Source organism: Thamnophis elegans, chromosome 13, assembly GCF_009769535.1.
Source record: "Thamnophis elegans isolate rThaEle1 chromosome 13, rThaEle1.pri, whole genome shotgun sequence".
Taxonomy (NCBI): domain Eukaryota; kingdom Metazoa; phylum Chordata; class Lepidosauria; order Squamata; family Colubridae; genus Thamnophis; species Thamnophis elegans.
The window spans coordinates 21,824,346-21,836,462 of record NC_045553.1 but is presented as its reverse complement, the minus strand read 5'-3'; the positions used below and the strand labels follow the sequence as shown (position 1 = coordinate 21,836,462).

The 12,117-nt window shown below is 42.4% G+C and overlaps 1 protein-coding gene across 3 annotated transcripts in view; it reads right to left on the bottom strand.

The window, feature by feature from the left end:
- Positions 1 to 535: 535 nt before the first annotated feature.
- Positions 536 to 12,117, bottom strand: part of NCAPH (non-SMC condensin I complex subunit H) — a 44,650-nt gene continuing 33,068 nt past the window's right edge. For 2 of the 3 annotated variants that reach the window (XM_032228802.1, XM_032228804.1), the window contains exons 14-18: positions 8,550 to 8,735; positions 7,370 to 7,492; positions 4,566 to 4,645; positions 2,922 to 2,997; positions 536 to 1,046 (exon numbers count right to left, since the gene is read on the bottom strand). In XM_032228802.1, coding sequence (XP_032084693.1) covers positions 987 to 1,046; positions 2,922 to 2,997; positions 4,566 to 4,645; positions 7,370 to 7,492; positions 8,550 to 8,735 — 525 coding nt within the window. In that variant the 3' untranslated portion in view covers positions 536 to 986. The remainder of the gene's footprint in view (positions 1,047 to 2,921; positions 2,998 to 4,565; positions 4,646 to 7,369; positions 7,493 to 8,549; positions 8,736 to 12,117) is intronic. The other variant, XM_032228805.1, reaches the window with a different exon arrangement.

Sequence of the window (12,117 nt, the reverse complement as noted above, 5' to 3'; positions counted from 1 at the left end):
AGAAAGAAAGAAAGAAAGAAAGAAGGAAGGAAGGAAGGAAGGAAACGTCTTAGTCAGAAGCGACCCAGCAATAAAACCCAGTTAATAGAAGCAATCATTCAATCTTGGTTTCACATAACAGCTGCAGAACTAAAAGACGGTTCATTCCATGGGAAGATATTATTAAGGCTGTAATTCATGCTAAAAGTTACCCAACTGAGTATTAACTGACATGGTGATCATTTCTGTATACCTCATTTTTATTATGGGGATAATGTTTGTGTATCTCGTTTCAATGTTCTTCTTTATAACTGCTATTCTAATAGCAAATCCTTCATAAAAGTTATTGCATTGCATCCCTGATTAAATTACCTTTCCATTGATATATAATCTTATGGTACTACTCCCCCCCAAAAGTGGTGTTATTAGCTAGTTTTAGAAAATATACACTTTTCCCAAAAGCTTTCCACAATTTTGGCCACTACTGTATATTCCAGTCACAGAGGCTGTTCTGGCAGAGGTTCAAAGCCGATGAAAGCCACAGGCAGAGGAGGACTACTATATGGTTTGGGTTTATTCCTTTAAAAAAAGAGAAAAAAAGATGCGTATAAATATATAAAATGACTTAAGACAATGATAAAAACGACAGGAGAGAGGAAACTGTAGAAAGAAAAACGGGAACTGAAAAACTGGTTTTTTTAAAAAGCAGAATGGGATACAAGGGTCGCGATTGTGCCAAGAACACACACACGGGTGTTAAAAAAGCTCCCTCTTTCCCATCATGGGAAAAGGGCCAAAATTAAAAACATCCAGGGTCCTTTTAAAAAGACAATCAGATTTTGACTGCCGAAACCATAATGCAAAATCGTATCGATTTGTCCCAGGAGGCACCGATGGAATTAGCTGGAGGCTCCTGCCCTTCACTTGACGCACTGGGGGGGGGGGGGTGTTTCAAAAAGGCAGATCAATTCCTTCCTGGGAGGCTGGAGAGTGTCGGGTAGCACCGGTTAATCTTCTGGTAGCACTAAGATTTCGGACAAGTCTTCTACCCCTTGTAGCTTCAGGTTCTGGGGACAAATGGGGGGAGGGGGGAGGGAAGGAAGCAAACGTCAAACGTTAAAACTACCAACTCAAACCCAGGTTTTTCTCAGCATTGGCAAAGGCACGAAAGAAAAGATTTCAACCACTGGTTAGATTTAACAGAATAACAGAGTTGGAAGCGACCTTGGAGGTCCTCTAGTCCAACCCCCTGCCTAGGCAGGAAACCCTACACCACTTCAGACAAATGGTTATCTGATCTCTTCTTAAAAACTTCCAGTGTTGGAGCATTCACAACTTCTGGAGGCAAGTTGTTCCACTGATTAATTTGTTCTAACTGTCAGGAAATTTCTTCTCCGTTCTAAGTTGTGTCTCTCCTTCATTAGTTTCATTGCTTCTTGTCCTGTCTTCAGGTGCCTTGGAGAACAGCTTGATTCCCTCTCCCCTGAGGGCAGCCCCTGAGATATTGGAAGACTGCTATCATGCCACCCCTAGTCCTTATTTTCATCAGAGTAGACATACCCAATTCCTGCAACCATTCTTCATATCTTTTATCCTCCAGTCCCCTAATCATCTTTGTTGCTGTTCTCTGCACTCTTTCTAGAGTCTCCCCATCTTTTTTACATCATGGCGACCAAAACTGGATGCAGTATTCCGAGGGTGGCCTTACCAAGGCCTTATAAAATGGTTTTAACACTTCATGTGATCTTGATTCTATCCCTCTGTTTATGCAGCCTAGAACTGTGTTGGCTTTTTTGGCAGCTGCTGCAAACGGCTGACTCCTATTTAAATGGTTGTCCACTAGGACTCCAAGATCCCTCTCACAGTAACTACTGTTGAGGAAGATACCACCTATACTATACCTGTGAATTTGGTTTTTCTTGCCTAAATGCAGAACCTGACTTTTTTCACCATTGAATTTCATGGTGAAAAAAGTAATGTTCTACATTTAAGCAAGAAAAACAAAATTGCACAGATGCAGTTTTGAAAAGTTCCTCCCACAGGACCGTCCTACTACAGGTAGTTCTCGACTTACAACAGCTCGTTTAGTGACTGTTCGAGGTTAAGACGGTGCTGAAAAAAGGAGATGTACAACCGTTTTTCCCACACTTATGTCCATTGCAGCATCCTCCTGGTCAAAATTGAAAAGTTTGGAAACTGGTTCATACTTATGATGGCCACCTCGTGGCAAGCCAAATCAATGAGGAAGTCGGATTCACTTAACATCCATCTTACTATACAATACAACAGCAGAGTTGGAAGGGACTTTGGAGGTCTTCTAGTCCAACCCCCTTCCTAGACAGGAAACCGTACACCACTTCAGACAAATGGCTATCCAACATCTTCTTAAAGACTTCCAGTGTTGGAGCATTCACAACTTCTGGAGGCAAGCTGTTCCACTGATTAATTGTTCTAACTGTCAGGAAATCTCTCCTCAGTTCTAAGTTGCTTCTCTCCTTGATTAGTTTCCACCCATTGCTTCTTGTTCTGCCCTCAGGTACTTTGGAGAATAGCTTGACTCCCTCTTCTTTGGGGCAGCCCCAGAGATATTGGAACACTGCTATCATGTCCCCCCCGGTCCTTCTCTTCACTAGACTAACCATGCCCAGTTCCTGCAACCGTTCTTCATACGTTTTAGCCTCCAGTCCCGTAATCCTCTTGGTTGCTCTTCTCTGCACTTTCTAGAGTATCCACATCTTTTCTACATCGTGGCGACCAAAACTGAATGCAGTGTTCCAAATGTGGAATACTATCTTGACAACAGCAGGGGTTCACTTAATGACTGCAACAAGAGAGGCTGTAAAATTTGTCATCGATGTTTCACTCAGTAACATAAATGTTGGGCTCGATTGGGCGGCCGTAAGTCAAGGACTACCTGGGTTTGACTTGTGCCTCATACTCACCTTTTCATTAGCCAGGTGCAAGAGGCAGGCAAAGGCCAATGGGACCGAGAGGTTTTTTGCCATCATGGAAGGCAGGCTGCAAGACAGAACAAATTGCCGTCAACTCTGAAGCTGGCCTGATTGAGAGCATTTTGAGACTTCTGTGTTGCCACACTGGAGCGGAGGGATGGGAAGGGTGACGGGACACAGAGATAACTGGGGGTTTGTGGCCAAAACAAAATACTTTCTTGTGGGAACCAAGGACATTCCCACAGGTGGCGGAAGAGAGGAGGAGCAAAGTTACCAAGCAACTGGACGGCACTGGGACTGTTTGGGGATGGGGAAAAAAAAAGATTTTTATTTTGAATTAGGTGAAAACTGTGGGAATATTCAGAGTCGGTTTTCACCAGATGGGTGTATATATCCGATAAAAGTATTATTTGAGGAACCTGCCTGCCTCGGAATCCTGCTTGCTTTGTGGGTATCACTTGGAACCCTGGCATTGTGATAGCAATAGCCCTTAGACTTATATGCCGCTTCACAGTGCTTTTATAGCCCTCGCTAAGCTGTTTATAGAGTCAGCCAGCAAGCCTTCCAATTACTGCCACGCATACGTAGGCACCGATCAGCTGGCCAGTGCGCATGCTCACGCCAGAAAAGAGAAGACCAGCTCTTCCAGTTTCCAGCACTGCCAGATGCACAAAGGCCAGCTGATCCTCATGTGGGCATGTGCGCCAGAAACCCGGAAGAGGAAAGGGAGACACCATGCGTGCCAGGTGACATGGCTCCATGTGCCACTTCGGGCATGAGTGCCATAGGTTCACTATCATGGTCCTATGGGGTGGACCTGTTTCGAGCAGGGGTTCCAGAGGCGGGTTCCTGCCTGTTTGGCCCGGATTAGGCGAACCAGTTGTAGCAGCAGGAGGCTCCGCTCACCCACCCGGACGCTTCTGCGCACTGGCAACCCCGCCACTGGGTGGAAATGAGCATTTCTTCATCTCACTTCCTGGCATTTGACAAAGAGTTTTGAAACCCTAAGAAAGGGCCTATGACAATTCGCCACGGCCAACTGGCTGCAGGACAAGAATTACAATAATATCAAAGAAATAGTGGAACAGAATCATATTGAAGAAAGAATGCAAAAGGAGGGACAGAAGGCAACGTGAATGGCAAACATTGAAATCATTTCTTATTTATCTATTTATATAAAACTGTGTGTGTGTGTGTGTGTGTGTGTGTGTGCGCGCGCGTGCGCGTGTGCTCCAGGCAGAACTCTGGAATGCCTCGAGCAATTTCAACCAAACTTGGTACACAGATGACTTACTCTCTGGAAACAAATACTATGGGGGTAAGACACCCCTAACATTCCTCTGTTAAGATACAGGCTGTTGTGCCTTAAAATGGCTTCTACCATACTGCCGTAAAACGGTTTCTATTGTTTAGTGCAGTGGAGTTGCCATGGTAACAGCTTCACAGTACTCTACAAGGGAGGCTCCCTCTGGTAAGGGGGAAAATCCAACATTAGAAATTACATTTGGTCCTGACATTTCCCCCCTATAAATAAATACCTGGGCAACACCAGGTTATCAGCTAATTTTAAATAATTAAAATAGAATTGTGTAAAATTGTCCCACAGCTAGTTGTCCCATTCCGCCTGGAAAATACCTTTGAAGTAGGTCCTTGGTGATGCTACTGAAGACCTTCGGGACGGATGAAGAGTTGACCTTTTTCTCTGTTCCTTCACTCTGCAGAAAGAACGTTGAAATAAAAACAGTCAGACCTCTTCTAGGCAGGACTTGCTGTGTTTTGATCATGTCAATGGCTAGTCTAGGAAGAGAAGAACCAGGGGAGACAGGATAGCATCTTCCAATATTTGAGGGGCTGCCACAGAGAGGAGGGAGGGGGGTCAGACTATTCTCCAAAGCACCTTTGAAGGCCAGAGAAGGAACAATGGATGGAAACTGATCCAGGAGATCAGTCTGGAAATAAGGAGGGATTTTCTGACAGTGAGAACAATCAACTGATGGAACAGAAGTTGCCTTCAGAAGTTGTGGGAGCTTCATTCCTGGAAGCTTTCAAGAAGAGACTGGATTGCCATCTGTCAGAAATGGTGTAGGGTCTCCTGTTTGGGCTGAGGGGGATTGGACTGGATGACCTATCAGATCCCTTCTGTTATTCTTTACAGATAGTTCCTGACTTACAACAGTTCATTCAGTGACCGTTTAAGGTTACAACAGCACTGAAAAATGTGACCGTTTTTCACACCACCATTCCAGTATCTCCAGATCGCGTCATCAAAATCCAGACACTTGGCAACTGACTCATATTTATGACGATTGTAGTGTCCGGGGCTCATAGGATCACCTCTTGGGACCTTTGGAGAAGCAAAGTCAATGGATTCACTTAACAAGATCCAGTGATGGAGTATTTACAACTTCTGGTGGCAAGCTGTTCCCCTGGTTAATTGCCCTCCCTGTGGGGAAGTTTCTCCTTAATTCCAGGTTGCTTCTCTCCTTGATTAGTTTCCAGCCATTGCTTCTTGTCCTGCCCTCAGGTGCCTTGGAGAATAAATTGACCCCCCTCTTCTTTGTGGCAGCCCCTCATATAGAGAAATACTGCTGTCATGTCACTGCTATTTCTTCCTTTCTTCAGACTAGCCAAACCCAAATCCTGCAGCTGTTCTTCATATGGTTTTAGCCTCCAGGCCTTTAATCATCTTAGTCGCTCTTCTCTGAACTTTTTCCAAAGTCTGAACATCTTTTTTGTAGTATGGTGACAAAATTGGTTGCAGTATGCCAGGTGTGCAGTATTTCAGGTGTGATAATAACCAATCTTTATTTTTATTTTCATACAAATAACCATATGTATATCATTACATAACCAACACTATTTTGTATTATTCAATATTATGTCAATTCGTCTTACCATCAAGCCCCAAAAACTATCATTGGCTCTCCTGCTCTCCATATTTTTATCCTATCCATCACTTTCTTCTCACTCTCTCCTCCTCCCTACCTCCTCTCTTCCCTCTATCATCCTTCTCTTCTCTACTTCCCCTTCCTCTCTCCTTCTCCTCTCTCCTCTTTCCACTCCATCTTTCTCTCTTCCTCTTTCTCCTCTTCCTCTCTCCTAACCCCTCTCTTCCTCCTCTTGTCTCCCTTCTCTCTTCAACTCTCTTCATCTCACTAACATGGTGTATTTCAACTTCTGAGCTTGCTCCATTTAATGTTGATGGTGTTAGTAATTTCATTTCAATAAACATCTTTCATATTATTTTGAACCAGTGACGTGCAGTGAGGTTCAGGGCCGGTGAGGCAAGCGGGCAAAAGCCGCCTTATGCCTGCCAGCACCAGCCACCCCTGAAGCCCCAACACGTCCCGCTGTATGGCCGGTGGCGGCATACACTTTAAAATGCCGGCGCGCCTGTCCGCCATAGAGTGGGACACATCCCGCTGTATGGCCGGCACGGCAGCATGCACTTTAAAGTGCCGGCACACCTGTCCACCATACAGTGGGACACGTCCCGCTCTATGGCGGAAAGGCGCGCCGGCACTTTAAAGTGCATGCCACCACCGGCCATACAGCAGGACGTGTCCCGCTCTATGGCAAGGCACGGCAGCATGGCTTTAAAAAATAAAAAATGTGCCAGCCCGCGCGCCAGCAGAGGCAGGTAAAACACACACACACACAAACACAAATTATTTATAATACAAATTACAATTACTTACAAATTACAATAATTTTGAATTCCTCCCCCCTCCCTCGGACCCACATACATTTTCCAGCCGTGTCACAGAGGATTTCAACTCTCCTCTTGTCTGCCATGATGAAAATGTAAAAAATGTAAAAAGAAAAAGGCAAGGTCAGGCTGGGTTAGCTGCTGCCAGAGTCCCCAATGGATGACTCTGCTTAACTGTTTAAAAAAAGCCTCTTAAAAAGTGCCCTCTGCAGGAGGAGGCAAGAGAACCACGTGCCTCCTTTGCATAAGGAATTTTTCACCTTTTAACCCTTGCTTAACTCTGCACAAGTGATCATAAAGATAGACTAAAGGAGGCATGTGGTTCTCTCACCTCCTCCTGCAGTTAAGCAATAGACAGAGTCATCCATTGTGACTCTGGCAGCAACTACCTTTTTCCTTTTAATTTTTTTTTTCTTTTCATGATGACAGTGGTGAGACCATGCCTCCACTGACTGCAGGTCCCTGTTTTGAACATATATCCTCCTGATAATCACCAATCTTTTAATACTGTCTACTGAAGTGTGGAGAAGCAAACTTGTTCTCAGGCTGCCCTTTTCCAAGAAAACAAAATTTTGCAAGCCTTTTTTTTTTTTTTTGCAAAGTGTTGATTAAAAGTGTGTGGTTATTGCCTTAAGAAGGAGTTTCTGAGAAAGTCGATTAAGATACCAAAGGAGAAAACAAGAACGACAAAAAAAAAAACAAAAAAAAAAACAACCCCAGATTTCCTTACATGTACCTCTTCCTCGGCCTGATTCTTTGGGACCTCTGTCAAGAGCTGCCACATGCTGTGCTTGAGCCTCTTCATGTCCATCTTTTTGGCAGTTTTTGCATATTGAATGTCTATTTTGTTCACCTGGAATCCAAAATTAGGCAGAGTTAGAAAACCAATATAACCCAAAAGACAAACCTGCAACCCTGCCTTTCAAAGTACTGCTATTCTGTACTTGCGAGCCTTACTTAAAATAAATACATCTTCTTTCTAGAGGAAAAAGCACACAGAATGAGAAAACTAATCTAGAACTAAGTTTCGAGCTAGTTTATCACAAAAAGCAAGCCCATCTCAGCCTCCCTGAAATATGAAAAAGCATGGAATTTCAGGAGACATCCTTTCCAGTTATAAAGAGAGGGAAATATAAGCCATATCTTTCTCTAACTTAAAATACAAATAGAGATACATGATTGCCCTCTGTAGATTCTCAGTCATCCCAGTCCTGGTTGTCCCAAAGGTGCTTTTTTCAGGAGGCAACTGGACTATCTTGATTTTTTCTTTTGAAGATGTTTCACTTCTCATCCAAGAAGCTTCTTCAGTTCTGGCAGGATGGTGGGGAATAGAAGGATTTATACTCCTTGCAGGCAGCTGGTCATTTGCATCCTTTTAGAGGGTCCTTGAAGCACTTGGAGGTTTATCTGTGTCCTGTTAACTATTGGAATGGGAGGCTGAATCAACCTTGAGCCAGACAGAATCAAACTCCTGGCAGTGGGCAGAGTTAGCCTACAATACTGGACTTCTAGCCATTGCATCGCCAGGAAGGAGAAAGGAAGAGAAAGAGAGAAAGAAGGAAGGAAAATAGCAAGAGGAAACAGCTTCATAGTGGCTTTACAGAGTCAGCCTTTTGCCCCAACAATCTAGGTCCACATTTTACTGACCTCAGAAGGATGGAAGGCCGAGTCAACCTTCAACCCCATCAGAATCAAATTCCTGTCTGTGTGCAGAGTTTGCCTGCAATACTACATTCTAACTTCTTTTGCAGCTTACCCTTACCTGCACAATGGATAAGTCACAGGTAGATCTTCCACCCATCGCCAAGTTGTATTGTATATCATAATTTCCCAACCCGGCACTTTCAGATGTTAATTGGGAATTGGGGGAGACCCTGTTTTGGGACTGTGCGTTCCAAACTCATACTTGCCTTTTGAGGCTCAGCTACCATGTTGGCTTCACCGTAGGTGGAGATGTTGAATCCTCTGGCCTTTCCATCACCAAGTTCTCCATCGTGGTCATCTCCACCCATAGGGTAGGCTGTCATTTCAAACATCCCTCCCTGACCTATGAAGTTCACAGGCCCATTGTCGTCATCATCATCGCTGTCGGCGTCCTGAATAGAAAGAAGAGAGGGAAAAAATCAACAGGAGAGGGGTCAAGTCTTAAGTCTCAACTCTCTCAGTCAGAGAGTTATAAAATAATAATAATAATAATAATAATAATAATAATAATAACAACAACAACAACAACAACTCCGCCGTTGCCGGTCCCACGCCCGGATGAGAAAGGAGGAGGGTTGGGGTCAGGTTGGCATCTGGTCCCGTAAAAAAAAAAAACCCGCCAACCCATATAATATGGTGAAACATTTTTTCATTTAATTTTACATTTAAAACAGTTAAAAATTGACAAAATCACCATCAGTCAAATGCAAAAAGCCGCACTGCTTGGATCTGCACGCATATTACGAAAATACGTTACGACGTCCTAGGCCCCTGGGTGGGGCCCGACTAGTAACCAATGCCAAATCCGGCGAAACAACTGGCCGCTGTGATACAATTGAATAATAATAATAATAATAATAATAATAATAATAATAATAATAATAATAATGAAAACCGTGCCATAATGGCCTGTTACTACAACTCAGAGCCAGAAAAAAGAGGATATTTAAAGCGAATGTATGAATTATGGAAACAACAATATCCAGATTCAAATGTTAGTGAACAACGACTAGCAGATCAAAGGCGATTTATTATACGGAATAAAGTGTTTAGTGAAGTTGAACATGAGGAAATTCAGGCAAATTGCAAAACCCAAAAAACAATATCACAAGCGGAAATAACTGATATTCAAGACACAACTAAAGACACTATAGTAGAACTCCCAGAAGAAGCTCTCAGGGAGGAAATAACATCACCACCACTAGAACCAGTTATCACTGAACCAACTGATGAACTAACTCAAAAACAAAAAGAATTGAAAGATAAGATCATGGAGCATTTTCTGCTTAATGAGGAAAGGCAACGTTTACCATCACTAAAAACTGTGCCTAAGAAAATTTTGGCCCCTATCATGAAAATGGTTAATGCAGTGTTTTCAACAATTGAACCGGGATCCATCTTGGAAACAAACCAGTTAATGTACAGCGCAGCTGTAATAGTCACTAATGAACTAGGCATTAAAATTAAAATACCTAGTCACACAACAGAAAAAGCATCAAAGCCAAAGTGGAAAATCCGTCTAGAACAAAAAATCAAAAAATTAAGGGCAGATGCTAGTAACTTAAAGAACATGCATGAGCAACGGCTTAAAAACAACAAAATCATAGATCGGCTAATCAGAAGATATAGATTGGATACAAGAAACATCAATGAAGCTGTAGAGATTGTAAAACAGCAGATAACAGCAACAGCTAGAAAAATTGAAAGATATGAGGCACGAATCATCCAATATAAACAAAATCAGCAATTTCGATCAGACCAACGGCGTTTTTATCAAAGTCTTAATGTGAATGGTGACACCAAAAGTGAAAAACCAGAAAAGCAGGCCACAGTTGAATTCTGGAAAGAATTGTGGGAAAATGCAAAGGACTACAACAAGGAAGCAAAGTGGATACATGACTTTGAGAAAAGCATTGGCAACAAACAAATGCAAGTATTAGAAATAACAACTGAGATTATCAAAAATCGAGTTAAAAAGGTAAAGAATTGGACATCACCTGGAAAGGACCAATTACATGGTTTCTGGCTCAAATATCTGACCAGTTTACATGCAATATTGGCCAGGCAACTGAATGAAATTTTACAAAAGGGCCAAATTGATGAATGGTTGACAACTGGAAAAACATACTTGATTCAGAAAGATCCAACTAAAGGAACAACACCTGAAAACTATAGACCAATAACATGCTTACCAACAACCTTCAAATTACTCACAGGCATTATTGCAGATAACATGATGGATTATTTGGAAACAAACAACATCTTGCCAGTAGAGCAAAAAGGCAACAAAAGAAGGAGCAGGGGCACAAAAGATCAGCTTCTAATTGATAAAATGATATTAGAAAATTGTAAGAACAGAAAAACGAACTTGAATATGGTCTGGATTGATTACAAAAAGGCATTTGACTCACTGCCACATAGTTGGATCATAAAATGCTTAGAAACAACTGGCATTAGCAAAAATATAAAGTAAAGAACAAAAATCTACTGAAGGCCCAACAGACGAAACAAGAATATAGAAAAGATGTGATAAAATCAAGAATGGAGAGTTGGCAGAACAAAGCACTGCATGGCCAATTTCTGGAAAAAATAAAAGATAAAGTGGACAGTGAACAAACTTGGTTATGGTTAACAACAGGTACATTAAAGAAAGAAACAGAGTCACTAATCCTAGCTGCGCAAGAACAAGCTATCCGCACAAATGCCATTAAGGCCAAAATTGAAAAATCCTCTGATGATGCCAAATGCAGACTTTGCAAAGAAGCTGATGAAACTGTTGATCACATACTCAGCTGCTGTAAAAAAATTGCACAGACTGATTATAAATTGCGGCACAATTCAGTAGCACAAATGATCCATTGGAATTTGTGCAAAAATTATAATATCAAAACAGCAACAAACTGGTGGGAACATCAGCCTGAAAAAGTCACCGAAAATCAGATGGTCAAGATCTTGTGGGATTTCCGTATACAAACCGACAAAATACTGGCGCATAATACACCAGACATCACACTGGTTGAGAAAAATAAGGTCACAATCATAGACATCGCAATACCAGGTGATAGCAGGGTCGCCGAGAAGGAACATGAAAAAATCGCAAGATACCAGGACTTAAAAATCGAAATTCAACGACTATGGCACAAACCAGCAGTGGTAATTCCAGTGGTAATTGGCACACTGGGTGCTATTCCAAAAGCACTGGAATTACATTTAAAACAGTTAAAAATTGACAAAATCACCATCAGTCAAATGCAAAAAGCCGCACTGCTTGGATCTGCACGCATATTACGAAAAGACGTTACGACGTCCTAGGCCCCTGGACGGGGCCCGACTAGTAACCAATGCCAAATCCGGCAAAACAACTGGCCGCTGTGATACAATTGTATAATAATAATAATAATAATAATGATGATGATGCAGGTAGTCCTTGATTTATGACAATTGAGCTCAAAATTTCCGTTGCTAAGCAAGAGTTGTATATGTATATATTTGTGTGTATGTGTGTGTGTGTGTGTGTGTGTGTGTTTATGTGTGTGTGTGTGTGTGTGTGTGTATTGTTTCCGAAGTGAGGCATGGGAGGAGTCATACATGGGTATTACCACAGCCCTTTTGCCCTGGAGACTGAGGTAAATCTTGAGGCCACACCTCTGATCCTCCTTCTGACCTCCCAGATAAACCTCAGTCTCCAGCCCAGAAGGAGTGTTTTACCTGACTCTCCCTCACTTCGTAGACTTCTAGGTTTTTTCTAGGTTTTTCCTTCCCAGCTTCTAGGTT